We start from the raw sequence: 22,012 nt of genomic DNA on the forward strand, positions 1-22,012 counted from the left end.
CTAGATTTTAAAATATCACTTGGCACTTGCCTGGATGTGAAATGTGAAAATTTCTCCCTGCCCTGTCAATCCATTTCACTTCTTATCATCATAAGACCTGCTAAACGATTCAATCGAATGGTGCTATTGAAAGGAATAATCAAATGGACATTAGAAAGAGATTCCATGTGAATGCCACAGAAACTTGGAAGGGTGAAACCCATGTATAGTATGCTGTTTCTGTTTATTGATTTCTGAGAGTCTCAAAATTATAAAGCACCTTTTTCTCTTTTCTTAAATGGGTTAGGTTCTTTGAGTTTTTCACAATTGTATTGAAATATCTAGTCACTGAGGATGCTGCAGCCTTGTTATATGACTAGAATGACCTTCACAACCTGGGTAATCATACAATCTATCATCCAAACTGAGACTCTTTTGATAGTAAAAGGGACTGTGATTAATAATTATTCTGGAAATACCAGCATGAACCATGAGTTTTCCAGGAAGACGGGGGCATATGGTCACCCTGTTTATAACCCTTATCCGTCAGGGTCTTAATCTCAGGCAGGACCCCTGCATCTGACTAAAAATAAATTGGGCTCTGAAGCAGGTGAATTGTAAGTGAACAATGCTCTCCTTTATAGATTAAAGGAGTAAATGGCAACATTTCAAAGCATCACAAAATTGCCACTTTCATTATGTTTCTGACACTGGGTTTTGGTTTTTTTCCCCCCAAAATTTTACTGCATAAGTAGTACCTATTTGTTCTGGGATAGTGTTTAAAATTTAGATGCACAAAAAGAAAAACTGAAGAAAAATTCCCATAATTCTGTAATTTTGATAACTATGTTTTCCTGCATGTCAGTGCATGTTTTTATTCATAGTATCTATAACAAAAATGGTATTGCATTAAACTGCGAGTTGTAGTGGACTGGTTAAGAGGAGGGGCCACAGAGCCAGCCTGCCATAAAAACTTCTCCCACCTCAAGCTATGGAAGCAGCCTCCAGTTTGCACTGCACACAGCCTTAGGTCCCAACCTGCTAGGGATCCCCTGAGACACTCTGGTCCCTCCTGTTGAGCGGACAACTCATGGTGGCTGTCACACTGTACACCCCTCCCTGATCTACTTCAGCACACCTTTTTACCTTTGAAGATGTGCCTCTGTTCACTTTCTGGGAGTGACCCTGCACACCTCTTCCTCCACCCTATTAAACCTTTAAGTTCATGAGCTCACTCAAGTAAGATGGCCTCAAGTATGCAACCATGCACCCTTGTCTAGATTGACAACCCTGAAAGGCAACCTTTCTGGGTACTTGCATGAAGCATTCACAGTTGAAAAACAGCTGTCAGTGAGCCTGCTCTGTTTCTTAAGATGGTGGGAACCTGCTTTATCACTCAGAAGCACCACGTGCATTCTGTGCACCTTTCCCGTCATTGACTGGGATTAATTTCTGACTCCGTGATCCAGGAATAGGATAACAAGAAAGATGTGTAACACTGGATTTTTTTTTTTTTTGAAGCTCCATAATTGTCATTTCAGAGCACATGAGCAGTAAAGCAGTGGAGGTGTGGATGGGCCTCAATCAGCTGGATGAACACGCTGGCTGGCAGTGGTCTGATGGAACGCCGCTCAACTACCTGAATTGGAGCCCAGGTACCCGCAGTGTTTTCTTTGCCTTCGTCACGTGGCATCATCCTGCAGCCTTACACAGCAGCATTTCCCATGCACGTAGGACATGCTTTTTTGAGAGTAGTTTATAAACATTTTTTAGCCTGACTGAACTCCTTTAAGGCAAGCTTTTCCAAACAAGAAAATAGAGACCAGGAAGATAAGCTTTTTAGCCAAAGTTGCAGGAGGATTTGGGTGCAAGCCAAGATTCCAGTCTGCTGTTTTAAAAATAGCTACAAATTGCAAAATATCTCTCTACTTTAAGGTAATAAAAGTGGGTCTTTTGGAATCTTTGGGAAATCATTTAATTGACATGCCTGGACTGAAACTGCAAAATCATAGATAGCATCTTACAGGATATAACATTTTATAGGATTTACTATATATGACAAATAGAAAGGCTGTCCCCCGATGCTGAAACCACATTTCAATATATATTAAACTAACTGCTTTTGCTTCTAATATTAAACACACTCATTGTATTTTCAGAGGTAAATTTTGAGCCATTTGTTGAAGATCACTGTGGAACATTTAGTTCATTTATGCCAAATGCCTGGAGGAGTCGGGATTGTGAGTCCACCTTGCCATATATATGTAAAAAGTATCTAAACCACATTGATCATGAAATAGTTGGTAAGTGTTTTTATTTTAAGTTGTTCTTAGATGTTGTTTACTTGTCCTCAAAATATATGTAAATTTCTCTATTTTTTGCTAATAATTCATAATGTAAACTTAGTTAAATCTAGTTTATATTTATATGAAAAAATGTGTAACTAGACAATATCTAGTTATGTTATGTCAAACGGACTGATTTTAACAAATGCATTAGGTTTTTACTAAAGACTGAAATAAACTGAGCATAGCAAACATTTTCTTCTTCTCTTTTAAAAAATTTGCACTCTTAGTAATTCAGTATTAGAGAAATAAGATACGTTTCTTTTTCTATTCTAGTTTTGAGCTTATTGTTCCCCTAGAAATTAAACATAATTTAGAAAACAATTTTATATAACTATTTACTTCATTGATTTTCTGCCACACTCTGAATCTCTTTTAGTAGCACACCCTCCTCCCTGAAATCGCATGCAGAACTTTTAGATGGAGTTAATACTTAAATAATATCTAATCACAATCTAGTACCAGAAGTCCAATTATTTCTGTTTTTCAGGTCTATAACCTCTTTTTAGTTTCTCTGAGAATTAATGTCTTAACTCCAAATGTAGAGATAAAAATATAACCATTTTTTAAAGAATCATTACAAAAATAATTAGAAAAAACTCTAGATTTAAAATAATAAGCTGAATTATTTTTAAATATTGTCTCTTAGAATTGGGTTTTAACTTTCATTTTCCTTTAAATAGCTAAGCCTAGAAGTTTTGTAGAATATGGGGTACAAGCTGGGGAAAGAAGCATCTTGTCATTTTTTTTTATGTAGAGATTTTTCCATTATTTCAGGAATTTGCTGAAATTGCTACCACCTGTTATTGTCCTTTTCCCTCCCTCTCTTCCTTCTTTCATATTCCTTTCTCCATTCCTTCTCTTTTCATTTTTTCTTTCTTTCTTTCTTATGCCATCTTGCATTCTCTCCTGCCACCCTTCTTTCCTTCTGTTATATTTATCCTTCTGATCTGCTAATTGAGGTCAGAAGACCAGAAATGGGAGTAGTTAAGTTAGCTTGTTTGGATTATTTGCTTTGCTTCAAGTTCAACACATTCGTCTGCGGATTGACTGAAGTCTTGCTTTTGGCGCCCAGGCTGGAGTGCAATGGCGCGATCTCGAATCACGGCAACCTCCGCTTCCCGGGTTTAAGCAATTCTGCCTCAGCCTCTCAAGTAGCTGGGATTACCTGCCACCATGCCCGGCTAATTTTTGTATTTTTAGTAGAGACGGGGTTTCACCATGTTGGCCAGGCTGGTCTCGAACTCCTGACCTGAGGTGATCCACCCACTTCAACCTACCAAAGTGCTGGGATTATAGGTGTGAGCCACCATGCACAGCCTAAAATTCCAAGTTTTAAAAGGATTTCATGAGTGCTTTTGTAGGCTGAAAACCATTGGGGTCAATGATATACAAAGTTCTAACACTCTTTGGCCATGATTCTAATTGCTGTCAGAGTCCTAGAAACAATTTTAAAAGAATGTTTTGTTTCCCAAATAGCAGTGAAATCATATTTAGTTTAACTAAATTCGTTCTTAATGGAGGCACCTCGTTGTGGTTAATAAAATAAGGTAAAAATGCCATCATCAGATTGGGGACAGTCTCGTGAGAAAGGAAAGCCAAAATAAGCATGTGCATCACCACTGCTCTCCAATGTCCAAAACATCATGGCACTGTGTTCCTGAAAGCCCCACCTGGAGTCCATATCAGCCCAGAGCAACATCGCGGACACTCAAGACTTATTTTCAAAGTGAAACCTATTTGTCGTCCCCATTTTAAAGGAAGTCATCAGAGTTTTAGGCTCTTTTTCAGCTGGGGATAAATATCTACCTCACCCACATACTATGTATAAAATCCTTGGAATACCATTTAAATTGTATTCCATAATACTTCTTTTAAATGTAAAAAGGTTTCAAAAATGAATAGCTCTGTTAAATTTTATATCTAGCCCCAACACTCTGCTTTCATTGTATGTCCTTTGTCAAGTCTCTTTACTTCTTTGGTTTTGTTGTTGTTGCTTGTTTTACTTTGTTACTATTTTTTAAAATAAAATTGACTGTATGTTCAAAGTATACAACATGATGTCATAGGATACGTATATAGACAGTAAAATGGTTATTTTAGAGATACAAATTAACACATCCATCATCTCACTTACCCATTTCCCCCACTGTGACAAGAGCAACTATAATCTACTCATTTATCAAAAACCCTGAATACACTACATTAACTATAGTCCTCATGCTGTACAGTAGACCTTCAGACTTGTTCATCCTATATATCTGCTACTTGTATCCTTTTTTCTACCCCTGCTCATTTTCTCTCCTTGACTCCTAGTAACCTTTTATCCATTCAGCCATTCTGTGTTTTGATTAGATAATTTAATGCATTTGCATTCAGAGTAATTATTGATAGGTAAAGACTTACTACTGCCATTTTGTTCATTGTTTTCTGCTTGTTTTATAGATTCTTTGTTTCTTTCTTCCTCTCTTATTGTTTACGTTTGTGATTTGGTGATTTTCATGTGTGTGTGGTGCTAAATTTCAATTCCTTTGTCTTTATCAGTTGTGTATCTGCTATAGTTTTTTTTTTGCTTTGTGGTTATCATATGGCTTACATAAAACACAGTTATAATGGACTGTTTTACACTGATAACTGCTTAAATTTAGTTGCATACAATCACTCTAGATTTTTACCCTACCCCCAATCCTTAAAATTTTGATGTCACTATTTACATCTTTTAATATTGTGCATTTCTTAATTTATTGTAGCTATAGTTATTTTTACCATTTTGGTTATTTATTTATTTACTTATTTATTTATGTTTTAGAGACGGGGTCTTGCTCTGTTGCCCAGGCTGGAATATGGTGGCATGATCATAGCTTGACCTCCTGGGTTCAAGTAATCCTTCCACCTCAGCCTCCCAAAGTGCTGGGATTACAGCCATGAGCCACTGTGCCCAATCTATTTTTGACAATTTTGACTTTAGTCTTCATACTAGAGTTATAAATGATTTACAGACCACCATTACAGTATTTGAACATTCTGAATTTGACTATATATTTACCTCCAAGGAAGAAGGGGTACTCTGGAGGTTTGGCTCCAGGGAACAGGGCACAGCTGTAATTTGGGAACCAGAACCAGTATGGCACAGTGGCAACTCAAGCTCTAGGAGATGAAGCACCAGGCAGTGGTGACTCTGGACCCTGGGATGGTGGGACACAGCAGTATCTCCGACTCTGTGAGGTCAGCTTCAGTAGCAGCAAGGACCCAGGAATGGTGGCATATACCTGTGGCTTGTTTCCCGGGGGGCAAGGAGCAGCAAAATGATGAGTCCTCTCCCTGGGAAGGTGGGGTGCCTCAGCAGTTCAGGCTTTGTGGGACTAGTCCAGTTCCAGGAAAGCAGGGTGCTACAGCTGTTTGTGCTGGAGAGCAGGATGTCCCAGCCTTGCCAATGCTGTTTCCCTTGGATGCAGGGTACCACATCAGCCAAGCCCTACGAGGCACAGCTGCTCAGCTCAGCCAAGGCACCCATTCCCCCATGAGATGGGGCTACTTCAGCTTAGGTGCTGGGGGGTATGACTGCTTTGGGCAGCTAAAGCACTGTTTCCCCTGGATTTGGGAGCCACTTCAGCTCAGGTGCCAGGGGTGTGACTGTTCTGGGCAGCCAGGGTAGGGATTCCCTGGGAGGCAGGGTGCCACTTCAGCACACACACTGGGGAACATGACTGCTCTGGGAGGCCAAGGCACCATTTCTTTGGAGGCAGGGTGATAAGCCAGCTCAGGCTCTGAGGGGCACGGCACAGCAACAACCAGGAAGGGTAGATGGAGCAGCTTGTGGCAACTTGGCCACACCAGGTAAAGTGAGAACCCCACAGCAGCTTAGCATGGGGATGGTCGGCCATGAGGTAGAAGTGGTGCAGTTGTTACAAAGCCTCAAGGATGGAGGGGTGCTGTGGCTACTCACTACTGGAGAAGAACATGACATTCTAGCAGTGGTTCTTTTTTCAAGATTGTGCAGCGCAATAGCCCCATAGTCCACAGACAGACAGGGTACAGCATCAGAACTCTCTGGGGCAAGCATAGTCCTGTAGACTCCAGGCAGCCCCCTCAACTGGGTTTAGTGCCTGTGAGGGCTGCAGGGGTCCCCAGTGGCAAGAACTGTAGGTGACCCTAGTGGTGTTGGAGGCTGCTAGGGTCCTCTTGCTCATCCTTTCCTTACATGGAGAAGTCTCTCCTGGCTCTAAGCTGCTTATAACGGGGGCTGGGGAAGATGGTGGGGGTGGGGACGGCAAGGGTTTCTGTGCTCCATGTTGCTTCTGCTACTCCCTTGATGTGCTCCAGCACTCTCCTTCAGCTGCCTTCATGAAAATGTAGTCATTTATTCCTTGCTCTGGCTGTTCCCTGTGGCAGGGATGAGATCCCAGGTGTTACCAGAAAGAGGTCCCAATCCAGACCCCAAGAAAGAATTGGAGGCGAATCCATAAAAGGAAAGCAAGTTTATTAGGAAAGTAAAGGAATAAAGAATGGCTACTCCATAGGCAGAGCAGCAGTTTGGGCTGCTCAGCTGATTACACTTACAGTTCTTTCTCGATTATATGCTAAACAAAGGGTAGATTATTCATGAGTTTTCTGGAAAAAGGGGTATACAATTTCCGGAACTGAGGGTTCCTCTCCCTTTTAGACCATATAGGGTAACCTCCTAATGTTTCCACGGCTTGTAAACTGTCATGGCGCTGGTGGGAGTGTCTTTTAGCATGCTAATACATTATAATTAGCATATAATGAGCAGCGAGGATGACCAGAGGTCACTTTCCTCGCCGTCTTGGTTTTGATGGGTTTTGGCCAGCTTCTTTACTGCAGCTTGTTTTATTAGCAAGCTTTCTTGATGAGACTTTCTGTCTCATCCTATAACTTACAATGTCTGACCTCCTGGAAATGCAGCTCAGTGGGTCTCAGCCTTATTTTACCCAGTTCCTAAACAAGATGGAGTTGCTGTTGCTCAAAGGCCTCTGACACAGGTGTCTCTATCGGCCATCTTGCTGCCGTCCCTCCTCTCCTTACTTTGTACCTTCATTAGCTCATCCGGAAAATGAAATACTGAGGTTCATTTGATCCTAGATCTAGATCTAGAGCATAGATTAGATCCTTCTCAACTCTGAAGATCTAGAATTCCATGATATATGTCATTTTGTATATTTCTGGTTTTCACATTTTTGAAGTAATCATATTAATGGCAATTTATATAAACTGTAATAAGTAATGTTAAAATAATTGTGGAAAATGACATTGTTTTTTGTTTGTTTAAAAAGAAAAAGATGCGTGGAAATATTATGCTACCCACTGTGAGCCTGGCTGGAATCCCTACAATCGTAATTGCTACAAACTTCAGAAAGAAGAAAAGACCTGGCATGAGGCTTTGCGTTCTTGTCAGGCTGATAACAGTGCGTTAATAGACATAACCTCATTAGCAGAGGTGGAGTTTCTTGTAATCCTTCTTGGAGATGGTGAGTCCCATCTGCCTTTGGCTTAAGAGGCATAAAATATAATGTGGTAACTACTTGTATTAGTAGAGTTGAAAAGAAATTTAAGCTATTTATAAGTGGTTATTCATTGCACATATATTTAAAGTTTCTAAATGTTATTCAGGAGTTCAAATTTATTGGATTTTTACAAAATACATGTTCAGAAACTTTGTAACATCTTCATATATGCCACATATATTAGATGATTTTTAACTTTTTTCTAAAGTAGGAAAGTTCATTTCCTAAAACTTCTGACGAAAAACCTAAACCTGTAATTTAGCTTTATGGCCACTAGATGGCAGTAGTGTGTTGTTATCATGTAATCCACATAATAAAGGGAACCCCTTAGGCAAATAATTGGATTTAAACAATTTTAGCCGGTGAACATGGGTAATTTATTTGGTGAGGTGATGTTCAGACTGTTCCCCATGTATAGGAATTTTAGGCTCCTGGCTTCCACACAGCCTGAGTCCATCAGAGTTGGCCTGCTCTCCACTATGTCATGTATTGACATAGACTTCTGCTGAAAAATACTGAAATTATTTATTTCATTTTTCAGTTTTTAAAAATACAAAAAAAATTTCCAGGATCTACTTTGATGACCTTTTCAATTGTTAGGTTTTAGTTTGGAGTAAAAACATGCATCCTTCTCTGTTATTTTTCCTAATCGTTTGCATTTGGAATTAAAGAACCCTGTGGGCTGCTTATCTCAACAAGGGCACTTACACATCTCTTTCAGCCACATAGGGTCCTTTCCTACCTAGGCTGTCAAGTTTTAATTACTTTTCCAGCAACTCCATTTCAATCCCTTTAAGAGGTTTTGCTCCTTTTTTCCTATGGCAGAAAAAAGAAAAAGGAAATAAAACATACTTTAAAAATAGGTTTAAGAGGTACAAGTGAGTATGTCTTACATGCATATATTGCAGTGGTGAAGTCTGGCCTCTTAGTGGCCCCATCACCCAGATGGTGAACATTGTACCCAACAGGTGATTTTTCAGCCCTCAGCCTCACCCCTGCCACCTTTTGGAGTCTCCAGTGTTTATTATCCTGCTCTGTATCTCCATGTGTCCCCATTGTTTAGCTCCCACTTATAAGTGAGAACATGCAGTATTTGACATTCTGAGTTATTTCACTTAGCAGAATTGCCTCAAGTGCTACCTATGTGTGAAAGATGTGATTTCATTCTTTTCTATGGCTGAGTAGTATTCCATGGTGTGTGCGTGTGTGTGTGCATATATATATTTACCATATTTTCTTTATCCAACCCTCCTCTGATGGATACTTACATGATTCCATCTTTGCTATTGTGAATAATGCTGTGATAAACATACGAGTACAGGTGTCTTTTTGATATAATGATTTTTTTCCCTTTAGGTATATACCCAGTAGTGGGATTGCTGGATTGAATGGTAGTTCTATTTTTAGTTCTTTGAGTAATCCCCGTACTGTTTTCCATAAATGTTGTACTAATTTACATTCCCACCAATAGTGTATAAGTGTTCCTTTTTTGCATCCTCACCAACATCTGTTGGGGAAAAAAAAAACTCCTATCTTTAAGCTAGACTATGATTAAAAGTTTGTTTCATGCCCTTTTCATAATCCAATGGGCCTTCCTATTTTTCCTTTCTCTAGGCAGAAGCAAAACCAGACTTTTCAGATCTACTTAACGTACATACGTGGTTCTAGCAGAAACCAGAGCCCCAGGAATCCAACTTGCTTAGGCTTTGTTGTTGTATTGGCTTTAGCTCACACTCTGCCTCACTTATAAGGCCTATATCAAGCAGATCTGGGTATTATGGGGATGTCTTAGTCCATTTTCTATTGATTATAATAGAATACAAAGAAACTGAGTAATTTATAAATAAAAGAAATTTATTTCCTACAGTTATGGAGGCTGGAAAGTTCAAGGTCAAAGGGCTACATCTGGAGAGGGTCTCCTTGCTGGTGGGGATTCTCTGCAGAGTCCCATGGTGGCACAGGGCATCACATGGAGAAGGGGCTGAGTGTGCTATCTCAGGTCTCCCTCTTCTTATAAAACCACCAGTACCATTCCCATGAGAACTAGTTAATCCATTAACCCATTAATCCATTCATCAGGGCAGAGCCTTCATGACCCACTCACCCCTTAGAGGCCTCCTTCTCAATATTGCCACACTGCGGATTAAGTTTCAACCTGAATTTTGGAGGGGATAAACATTCAAACCATAGCAGGGAAGGGAAAATGTTTAAACAGACATTTTATACCAAGACTTAAACAGATTTCATCATGCAAAGAAATAAAGAAGAAATCACATGTGAAATGGTATATTTTGGTAATAACTCCAGGGTGTTATCTCCTTTGCAAATAATAGGATCCCATAAGTAATTTACATTTATCTCTTACAGAAAATGCATCAGAAACATGGATTGGTTTGAGCAGCAATAAAATTCCAGTTTCCTTTGAATGGTCTAATAACTCTTCAGTCATCTTTACTAATTGGCACACACTTGAGCCCCAAATTTTTCCAAATAGAAGCCAGCTGTGTGTCTCAGCAGAGCAGTCTGTAAGTTGATTCATTTGTTCGGTGCTCACTTTGCTGGTCTTGTACTGAAGGCCACCTGTGTTGGAGCTTTGGGCTGTGGCAGAGACCAAGACAGGTGCAGTCCCTGTTCCTCATGGGCCTTCCATTTTAGAGAGCAAACAAGTACACACAGAAAAAACATGGTAATTATAGTTGTAATGATTGCTCCAAGGAAATATGTGACATGATAGTGAAAAGCTTGGGTTGGGGCAGGACAGGACAGCCACAGAAAGCATTTCTGAAAAGTTAATATTTAAGCTTTGACTTAAAAAAAAAAACTCTCGGAGAGAAGGGGGAAGAATATTCTAAGCAGAACATACAGAGGGTAGCAAGTGCAAAGGCCCAAAGGCACACCAAGACTTGCCATGTTGCATGATCAAAAAGGAGACCAGTGGTGAGGAGGTCATAAGAGATGGGCAGTAGGAATTCTAAAATGCCAGGTTTCTAGGCTGTGGTATAGGAACCAATAAAGTGCTTCAAGGAAACAAAGGGCGTGATCTAATTTACATTTTACAATTAACTGTGGCTGCTATACAGAGAATGGTTAGGAGAAGGATAAAATGGAAGCAGAAAAGCCAGTTTGGAGGCTACACCAGAGTTGAATTAGAGTAGTGACTGTGAAGAGAAGTGGACAGATCCAAGTGTGCTTTGGAGAACAGAAGGTGTTGCTAAGTTAGATGTGGGGGTGAGAGAGAGGTCGGCTTTTGGCTTGAGCAGCCGCGGTTTTGGTGGATGGTAGTGCCATTGACTGCTGTGATGAAGATGCGGGGAAGAACTGAGGGATGGAAGATTACTCTGGAGAGTGATGGTTTTTAAGCTCCATTATCTTATTCACATAAAAGGATTTAAACAGTATGTGTAACCTCTTTGAAAATTGTGGATCAGTGGCAAATCTTGCTTTTCTCCTCACGTGGATGGAGTGGTCCCAGTAGCCTGGACATCACATTCATCCCTATGTTCTAGTCTCTCATTTAGCTAAAGCATCTGATTATAGAGAATTAGCTTAATCCCGAGCCATTTGAACAGTTTATTATGCCTAAAACAGACTTAATCTCTTTGATCAAGATAGCTGCTGAATACACTGGCTGAGTTTTAGGAGGTTGTTGGGATTTGGTAGATGTCCTTATTCTTCTAACCACCAGGATACTCTATCAAGTTCTCCCAAGAGGCAGTTTATTAAATGTTACTGATGTGGCTTGACAAAGTAATTATGCCAGCAAAACGGGAAGCATTTCTAAGCACTTAACTTTTGTGACATGTTTCATGGTTTCATCTTTTCATGCTAGCACAATTATAATTGTACAGTGCAGTAACAATTATACATGCTAAGGCGGTGTCTCTCAGCCCCATATGAAGAAGGAGAAACAATACCTCTAAATGTCTGTCCTGGGTCTAGCTCTGCTGAAATCCACCACAATGTTTTGTTTGTTTGTTTGTTTTTGAGACAGAGTCTCATTCTGTCACCCAGGCTGGAGTGCAGTGGTGCAATCTCAGCTCACTGCAACCTCCGCCTCCTGGATTCAAGAGATTCTCATGCCTCAGCCTCCCAAGTAGCTGGGATTACAGGCCTGCACCACCACGCCTGGCTAATTTTTGTATTTTTAGTAGAGATGGGGTTTCATGTTGCCCATGCTGGTCTCAAACTCCTGGACTCTACCATCCTTGGCCTCCCAAAGCATGATTACTGACTTGGGCCACTGCGCCTGGCCCACCACAGTTTATTCTACAGTATCTGCTGATTTATTGGTTCATTAGTTTTGATATAATTTAGGTGATCATTTCTTATTGACAGGCACGGGTATGTTGCTCTGCAAGTTTACAGAACAGCAGCCAATATTTGGACAGAGATTTTTTTTTTTAAGAGATTGAGGATAGGTATTAATAGTATTGGATATGTCAGGACAATGCTGCCATAAATGTAATATTTTATGGCCCCTTTTCTGGCAGCTCAGAAGCTCCTTAAATAGTAGATGTGTAAAAATTAACATTTATTTCCGTGGAGTAGAACTCAGTATGAATATAATTATTATAATTAACAAGTTACCAAATCACAGTTGACACAAATTTGAATATGAGAGCCTAGGAAACAATTCATTTGTTCTTCCATTCATCTAACAGTTCTTAACTACAGTATGCCTGACACCATCCTGTAACTGGATGGTTTGCTGGAAGACTCCATGGGGGAGCGATGCAGGGCTCCTCTTACAGAAGAAGGTATCAGCCCTGGACGTTGTCATGGAAGGGTCATGGAAGGGCTCCACATTCCCCTAAAATTCTAGATGTGTGAAATATCACCTGGAATTTGAATTGCGTAACTTTAGCCTAAGGTTCTGATTTGTGTTATTAAAAAATCCTATAGGAAGATGAAATTTTAATCTGTTAGCAGTTATTATATCATCATTAATGAAAGATCTGAGAGTCACCTTCAATAGGATTAGAGAAAGACCTGAAGGTATCTGCCTAGCATATAAATAGGAGATGGGGTGGTGCTGTTCGAATTCCTGATGGAGGGATCATTGAAGGGTGAACATGAGTTTCAGCTATGCCAGTATTATCTAGGGTGTTTCATGGTGGCTTCCAGGAATTTCCCCAGCATCAGGTAGAGACATGAAAGCAGCAAAGCATTTAATGTAACACTTAGAAGTGGTTGAAGAGAGGCATCAGCACTCTCACTTGGTCAGGAGGATGGCTTCATTCTAGTGGTTCTCACAGTGTGACCCCCCAGACCAGCAGCACTAACATCACCTGAAAACTTGTTAGGAATGCCAATCCTCAAGTCCCACCAGACCAACCAAATGAGACACTGGTCATGCAGCCCAGTCATCTAGGTTTCAGTTAGCCCTCCAGGTGCTTCTGGAGCACACTCGAGATTGAGAACCATGGCTCTATCCCATCTTTTCATAGAAAAATTGAGAACAGCTTAATGGAAAGCCAGGCTGACCTTGGTATCAATCCTAGCTCCAATTTTTACTGACTCTAGGACCATGTAAAATGCTAATTCTAACCTTTAAAATGGGAATAATAATCCCTACCTCACTGGAACATTGAGATAATATATGAAAATCGTCCTGCATTAAGCCTAGCACATGGCAGCTATCAAGAAGCACCAGTTGTTAATAGTTGCTCCCTCTCTCCTGCCCACCCAGTTACAGATTGCACACCTTGGAACTCGTGCTGGAGAGAGGGGCCTCCCATCCCTAGACAAAGCATCCACCCTTTCCATGACAAAGCGGAGTGCTGCCTGAAACATTATCCCATGCGGGAGCACATTATCCCTCGTATTTTTATTTATAAGAATTGCTATTGCCCATCGGCATCAGCACAGAGTGTATTCATTCTCTTGTAACATTTTTCTCCATAGGAGGGACACTGGAAAGTCAAAAATTGTGAAGAAACACTTTTTTACATTTGTAAAAAAGCAGGCCGTGTCCTCTCTGATGCTGAATCAGGATGTCAAGAGGTAAGTGCTGGTAACATTGCAATTTAGGTACAGGGACTTCATAGCTAGAATATAAATTCCACCGTCAATTTGAAGTGAATTTCTTTATCTTTCTCCTCTCTCTCTCTCTCTCCTCTCTTTCCCCTCTCTCTCTCTCTCCTCGCCCCCCTCTTCTTTCCTTTCCTCTTTTTTTTCCTGTCCTGAGAAACATTGTCTTGCTATCTTCTACGCAGGATTACTTTTCTTTTGAGATTAAAAATGTAAATGGTCCTGATACAGCATCTGTACAGTGACTATCCTGTGATGTGTGATGCCCTGTCTCACACTTGGTTTTCCTAGTCTTTCTTTCTTTCTTTTCTTTTCTTTTTTTTTTTTTTGAGACGGAGTCTTGCTCTGTCACCCATGCTGGAGTGCAGTGGCGCGATCTCAGCTCACTGCAACCTCCACCTCCCAGGCTCAAGCAATTCTCATGCCTCAGCCTCCAGAGTAGCTGGGATTACAGGCGTGCACTACTACGCCTGGCTAATTTTTGTATTTTTAGTAGAGATGGGATTTTGCCATGTTGGCCAGACTGGTCTCGAACTCCTGACCTCAAGTGATCTACTGCCTCGGCCTCCCAAAGTACTGGGATTACAGGCTTGAGCCACTGTTCCTGACCTATGGTTTTCCTAGTTTTCAAGTGAGATGTCAGAAAACAATTGTGTTCCTCTGAGTCAGAGTGAACTATGCGTTATCAGTCTCAACAGTTTTCCAGACCTGGTTTTTATGTAACTGTGCTTTAATTATTTTCTCTTCTAATCCAATTATTTGTATTGCAATTGAACAATGACCCATCCCCTTAGAATCTTCATTTTATTCACCAATCAATGTGTAAACATGTAAGCTTCATACTCTAGCTGGATAATAGATGTGCCATAGCTGACATGTTACCATTTTATCTAATGATTACAATTTCTGAATTAGTTATAGCTGATCTCTGATTAATCTCTACCTGACATGAAATATTGAAGACGGGGCAGGGGCGAGGGTAGGGGAATTTGTCTTACTGTGGCTTTCTGGGAAACTCAACGTGTTTTATTTTTGTTAAAAGGACAATTAACTTTTTACACTGCAGATACAGAACTGATGTTCTATTCAAACTTTTGTTCATGGCTTCCCTTTTCCAGCCAGCATTACCAGTATTTAAAGTTTCTGAGTTCATAGCCAATTCTCTAGCTGTGAGGAAATTTCCATTAATTTTATTATGCATCAGTCTATGAATATGGTTTTGAAAGTTTTCTCTGTTTTAGAAAGTTGCTTCAATGCAATTCTCTAAACAGTCTGCACTTGAAAAATCAATTTGTAAAATCAATCTTGATAATTTCAAAGCAAAAAAAAGTGATTTGTTTTTCCTTCTGAGTCACTTTTTTGGGATTGGACAATAGGAGCAATTCCTTCAGTCTTGTCACCACCATCCTTTCATTTAAAAATGAAATGGCACCTAGTGTACAAAGGGTTAACTGATATAATCAGTTATCCTTCCCACATTCATTGTGTGGACAAAGCCTTGAAGTAACAAGTCTGTGTTTCTGATTATTCTATGCCAGATCTTTTTTTCCCTCCCTTTTCTTGAGCCTGTTCAGTTATTGGATTTGTTTGTTTGTTTGTTTTGCTAAGCAGCCTATGATCTAAAAACTGCTAATGAAGAAGAAATACATTATCGGAAAGGTCAAATTGCCAGCCTCCCTCTCCCTGTCCTTCCAAGTACAGGAGCAGTCTAATATCCCTGCTCCTACCCTGGAGGGATGCATGAAGGAGCTGTATGGAGCTGTCAGTTACTCACAGAGAGAAGATTGGGAATAGAAATGAAAGGGAGTGAGTTCAGAGCAGATCCTAGATGGCTGGATGTGGGAGCTCCTGTGCTTCCTACCTCAGTTAATGATATGTTTGAACTAACACAGCTGATTTCTAAATTAAGGTTTTCTTTAATTTACTGCAAGACCAACATCTTTTCCAAGAAATTTATGAGAAATCATTTTATAACTGATCAAAAGCTGGCGAGAATTGGCATAGCATAAAATGAAGAGTGTTTTAAAACTGGTGAATAAATTAAAATAGATAAAAATGATGTGATTTAATAATATTGGGGAAAAAAGAACTAAAATTGCTCAGTTTAAATATAGAGGGCTAATGAATGTATGTCTTATCATACTGTGTGATTTCAGATGAGATCGGGCACCTTCAGGGTGGTGTGGCCATAGACTGTACTGCATGATTTCAGAGAAAGAGCCACCCTTCATTGTTCCCAGGGCTAAAACACAGACCTACATGTTTGTCATTTTTGTCTGAGTGCCAAAGCTTACTTTCTTCCCCTCTAAAAGGCCAGCCAGTTAATTTAGGAATAATCTTTACAAAAAAAAAGAAGAAAAAGAAAAAGAAAAAATACTTATATTGGCCATTCTCTATTTAGAAGCATTATGCTCCAAACAAGACCATCCTGCACTGTTGCAGAACTGGGTTTCAGGCCCAGCTGATCCACTAGTTTGACTTTATCCAAGTCCCTAATCTCAATGAATCTCAGAGGGATAACATGAAATAATCAATATGAAAGTTGAAAAAAATCTCTAATATTATCTAGATACATATATTCTCTTTGTTCATGTTCTCTTTCCCCTCTGTTCAATTCTAAAAGCTCTGTCTGCATTGTCCTTCTCTGATTCTCAGAACAGCCCCATAAATACTGTTATTATCCTCATTGTATAGATGAAAAAACTAAGATATTAAACAAGGTTGCACAGTAGTGGAGCCAGAATTCAAACCCATGCATCCTGACCCTAAAGCCAACACTTAGTTTCTACCCTCCTGTCGGGGCCATTTATATGAAATTCTGTAAGTCAGAAAGAGAGAGGGAGGGGGGGAGAGAGAGAGAGAGAGAGAGAGGTAGAGATCTTGAATGAATGCCCTTTATTTTCATTTACTTTTAAGGTTTTACGTTTTAAGTTAATTAAAAATTTTAAGTATTAAGATAATAAATAAATATAGAAGTGGGTGTAGTTAATGGCATTACCAGATAGAATAAATATAAAAATATCAAGACAAAAATTCAAGGAGTTTTAAAGGAGTAAGAGAAGAAAGTTATGTAGGTGGGAAAAGAGTATGCAAAAATATCTCTTGGTATTTAACTAAATCAGATTGTGTCCTTAATTTCCCTTTTATTCTTTTTAAGGGATGGGAGAGACATGGTGGATTCTGTTACAAAATTGACACAGTCCTTCGAAGCTTTGACCAAGCTTCCAGTGGTTATTACTGTCCTCCTGCACTTGTAACCATTACAAACAGGTAAATTAAACTTTTTTTAACAGAAACAAGATGGCTTTCACATGAGGGCTCTTGGAATGATAAAAATCTAGCTACAATCATAACTGGTCAAAATCTAAATCGTGCTATACATCAAACTACTAAATTATTTATTTATCAAGATGAATTTAAATTATACTGTTATTCCAGAATTGATTTTTGAGTAATAAATAATAAAATTTAAGGTGACCTTTACTATCCGTAAAGATTTATTAATTATCCAGCTTTTTAAATATATTCAGATGTTTTTAGATTTTATCTTCTAACTGCTTATATGGGAAATGAAACATATTATTTATTTTTTATTTTATTTCATTTTTTTGAGACAGAATCTTGCTCTGTTGCCCAGGCTGGAGTGCAGTGGTGCAATCTCAGCTCACTGCAACCTCCACCTCCCAGGTTCAAGCAATTATCTTGCCTCAGCCCCATGAGTAGCTGGGATTACAGGCACCTGCCACCACCCCCTGGTGATTTTTGTATTTTTAGTAGAGACAGGGTTTCACCATGTTGGCCAGGTTGGTCTGAACTCCTGACCTCAAGTGATCCACTTGCCTCACCCTCCCAAAATGCCGGGATTACAGGTATGAGCCACCACGCCCAGCCAAATACATTATTTAACAAGTATTTTTTTAATGTAATGTATGTGAGTTGTATGGGGGTGTTTTTAGCAGAAAAGAAGCTATAAAATGTGGAGGATATTCAAATCCTTCACCATCACTTCTTCCATCTATTTTATTTAGATTGAGACTTCTCTGTGCACATATGCCTTCCTGATGCTGGCACAGAGACTGTGCCCTTTTTACACTCCATACAATCTGCCCCATGCTACTGATGCATAATATCTGTACGGGATAAAAGTACCAAGAGCAAAGGTGACCTCATATCACTATCGATGCCAGGAGGACAGTGGGGCCTGGAACACCTGGGAGACCCACTCCTCCTGGGGAAGACAGAAGCGGGGTAGAACTCCAGTGGTGCCACAGGAAACTACACCTGCAAAGCAAGTCACTTGCATATTTACCTGGGCCATTGCCTTTAAAAATATTCACTGAATACCAGCAAATAGGACAACTGGTTTTACCTAGAGACCCCTCCCATGTAAGCCTAACTTGTAGAGGAATTCCTGTATGATTTCTCTGCTCCTCCCACATTGGAAGTCAACATCCAAAGCTGCCAGTATGTCCTTCCTCCTCTTACCCTCTTACTTTCTTGCCTTCTTACCCAGCTTCTGTTCCAAACAATGCACAGGAATGCATACACACACACACACACACACACACACACACGAATGGATTGATAGCATTTGGCAGACTAAATCACTTGGTGAAACATTTTACTTTCAGGAGATCCTCCTGTGGAAATATAGCACTACCTTTGATGTATCTCAGCATTGTTTTTAGTTCTACCTTTCTCCTCCCAGGTTTGGCTAACAGGCAGAAGAAAGCCTTTATCAATTTGTTAACTCACCCAAAAGGTTCCAAGAGCACCTTGGGTTGGAAGTCCCCCAGTCAGTGAGTCAACATTGGACTTTACAGGAGCCTGACCAATGAAGCGATATGCTCTTTTGTTAATTACAGTTTAGTTATGTTTTTTACCAAAGAAAATAAGTCTAATTGTTTCACCTGTTTTTTATGTTTTATTCTTTATTTTTTTGTTTAATGTTCACTGAGTGCCTGTCACATACCTGGCACTGTGTTAATTACTTTTCATATGTTATCTGACCACACAAAAAATTAATAGCCAAGAGTTTATTAGAAAATTTTTTTGAATACCTATTTTGTGAGAGGCCCCATATTAAACACTGACATGCTATACACAAGAAATAAAAGGCATGCTATTATTGTCCAGTGCTTTCTGAAACCCAGCAGCTGAAGAGATCGAACATAGACACAAGAAGTAAGTGAAGAAGGTAGAATAGCACAATAAATGGATAAACTCACAGTGACATTACTGATAACCCATAGCGCCAAAGTGACCCAAGCTAAAGCAGAAATCTGTTAGAACAAATGCTTCATATTCCATGAACCCTTTGGGGACCTCATACAAATGACAGAAAGTATCTGGGAAAAAAATCTGTTTCATTTTCCCCAAAACTGTATACAAGACTATGTTGTGAATACTTTAAATGTTGTCTCTGGTGAACTGTATTCAGTAGCCAGCGCTCATGCCTGGTCCAACTCTAAAGCAGAACTATGGCATAGAGAAGTTTGTTTTTATCCCAGTCTTGGCGTCCTAGGCCTGTCCAGATTGCCCTGTGCTGGTGCGCTGCCTGGTCACCCGCCAAGCCCTGAGGGAGTACAGATGAGCAGGGATGTGTCAACTGTCCAAGTCAGTTAACATATACTTATGCTACCCCCAAAACATGTCTACATTCAAAGCAGCAACTCCAACACAGGACTCATGAGTTGAAGAAAGGAAGGGCCAATGCTCTTGGTTTTTAATCATTCAGACTCCATCAGGGAAGAAACAAGGGTCCACACTGTACTGCTTTTGATTCACCATACATGTTGGAATTTTTGCAAACAGCATCTTTTGTCTGAGAAGGTTGGGCAGTAGACGGAAAGTCTCTCAGATCCAGGAGTGTCCACTAGCGGCCATGGTAATCATTTTCTTCCATTACTGATTTCCTCTTTAAGACACTCCTGTCACTCTTCAGTACCCAAGCTTGTAGCTGCTAATTGATTTTCCACTCTTCTGCACAATGGAATGACAGGTTTGATGGGCACAATTAGAACCACCTGCTACAAATTACTTATTTCTTTTGTGATCAGGCAACTGCTCCTGGTCTAAGACTTTTAACACTTTGTGGAATAGAGGGGGAAGAAAAACAGATCCTTATTGTTGAGTAACAAATTTTTATCTGCTTGCCGATTGTTACAAAATTTTTTCAGGCCTGGCCAGTTTGCTTCCAGACAAAGCATGAATGCAAAAGTTGAGTTCCAAAATTATAATGGATAATTGGCTAAATCCATGTATGTCTAAATTTTGAATCAATCAGCCATGGAATATTGGTAAAAAATAATCCAAATGGCATTCAATTTTGTGAATTTTGCCAAAAGTGAGAAATTCTGCAATATCTCATTTTCTCCTAAGTTTATTTTACTTTCATTTATTTTTGAGACAGTGTCTCACTCTGTTGCCCAGGCTGGAGTGTAGTGGTGCCTTCATGACTCACTGCAGCTTCAACCTCCTGGGCTCAAGTAATCCTCCTGCCTCAGCCCCCCAAGTAGTTGGGACTACAGGCATGTACCACCATGCCTGGCTAATTTTTAAAATTTTTTTGTAGAGACAGGTTCTTGCCATGTTGCCATGGCTGTTTTTGAACTCCTGGGGCTCAAGCAATCCTCCTGCCTCGGCCTCTCAAAGTGCTGGGATTATAGGTGTGAGCCACTGTGCCTCTCCTAAGCTTAAATGTGCATTATTTTAAAGCATTTTTACAGCTCTACCGTTTTCCTGCAACTGTCATATCTCCCCAAAACACTTTTGCAGTTAATATTTTTTTATTGTGATAAAATATACATAACACACACATAAACATAAAATTCACCATCTTAGTCATTTTTAAGTGTGCAGTTCAGTGGCATTAACTGCATTCATATTGTTGTTCACCCACTACCATCATCCATCTCCAGAACTTTTTTCATCTTCCCAAACTGAAACTCTGTACCCATTAAACAATAGCTGCCTATTCTCCCCTCCTCCCAGACCCTGGCAACTACTATTCTATTTTCTGTCTCTGTGAGTTTAACTACTCTAGGTGTCTCATATAAGTGGAATTATGTTTTTCTGTGTCTGGTTTATTTCACTTAGCATGTTGTAGTGTCAGAATTTCCTTTCTGGAAGTTCTGTTTTAAGGCTAATTAATATTCCATTGTATGTATATACACATATTGTTTATCCATTCATCCATTAATGGACATTTGAGTTGCTCCCACCATTTGGCTATTGTGACTAATGCTGCCATGAACATGAATGCACAAATACCCTTCGAGTCCCTGCTTTCAATTCTTTGGCGTGTATGCCTATAAGTGAAATTGCTAGATGATATGATAATTTGATTTTAAATTTTTTGAGGAACCACCGTACTCTTTTCCATAATGGCTGCACCATTTTCCATTCCCACCAGTAGTGCATAAAGGTTCCAGTTTCTCCACATCCTGCCAATGCTTACTATTATCTGGTTGTTTTGTTTTGATAATAGCCACCCTACTGGGGGTGCAGTGGTATTTCACTGTGGTTTTGATCTGCATTTCACTGGTGATTGATGATGTTGAACATCTTTTCACGTGCTTATTGGCTATCTGTATATCTTCTTTGGAGAAATGTCTATTCAAGTCCTTTGTCATTTTTTAATTGGGATGTTTGTCTTTTCTATTGTTTAGTTATAGGAATTTTTAATATATTCTGGATATTAATCCCTTATCTGATGTATAACTTGCAAATACTTTCTCCCATTTTGTGGGTTGCCTTTTCATTCTGTTGATAGTGTCCTTTGATGCACAAAGTTTTTAATTTTTATGAAGTCCAATTTATTCATTTCTTATTCTGTTGCCTGTGCTTTTGGTATCATTTACAAGAAATCATTGCCAAATACAATGTTATGAAGTCTTTTTCCTATGTTTCCTTTTAAGAGTTTTATAGTTTTAGCTCTTATGTTTAGGTCTTTAATCTACTTTGAGTTCATTTTTGTGCATAGTATAAGGTAAGGGTCTAACTTCATTCTGTTGCAAGTGGATGTCTAGTTTTCCCAACGCAGTTTATTGAGAAGACTGACCTTTCTGCACTGAACAGTCTTGGCACCATTCTTGATAATCATTTGACATATATGCAAGGGTTGATTCCTAGTCT

At 39.6% G+C, this 22,012-nt stretch overlaps 1 protein-coding gene across 4 annotated transcripts in view; it reads left to right on the forward strand.

The window, feature by feature from the left end:
• The window catches only part of PLA2R1 (phospholipase A2 receptor 1), a 121,632-nt gene that overhangs the window by 32,564 nt on the left and 67,056 nt on the right, over positions 1–22,012 (forward strand). For all 4 annotated transcript variants that reach the window (XM_030796570.1, XM_030796571.1, XM_003266157.3 and 1 more), the window contains exons 5-10: positions 1,521–1,634; positions 2,139–2,282; positions 7,616–7,810; positions 10,214–10,371; positions 13,751–13,849; positions 17,034–17,146. In XM_030796570.1, coding sequence (XP_030652430.1) covers positions 1,521–1,634; positions 2,139–2,282; positions 7,616–7,810; positions 10,214–10,371; positions 13,751–13,849; positions 17,034–17,146 — 823 coding nt within the window. The remainder of the gene's footprint in view (positions 1–1,520; positions 1,635–2,138; positions 2,283–7,615; positions 7,811–10,213; positions 10,372–13,750; positions 13,850–17,033; positions 17,147–22,012) is intronic.

Source organism: Nomascus leucogenys, chromosome 17 (assembly GCF_006542625.1).
Source record: "Nomascus leucogenys isolate Asia chromosome 17, Asia_NLE_v1, whole genome shotgun sequence".
Taxonomy (NCBI): Eukaryota; Metazoa; Chordata; class Mammalia; order Primates; family Hylobatidae; genus Nomascus; species Nomascus leucogenys.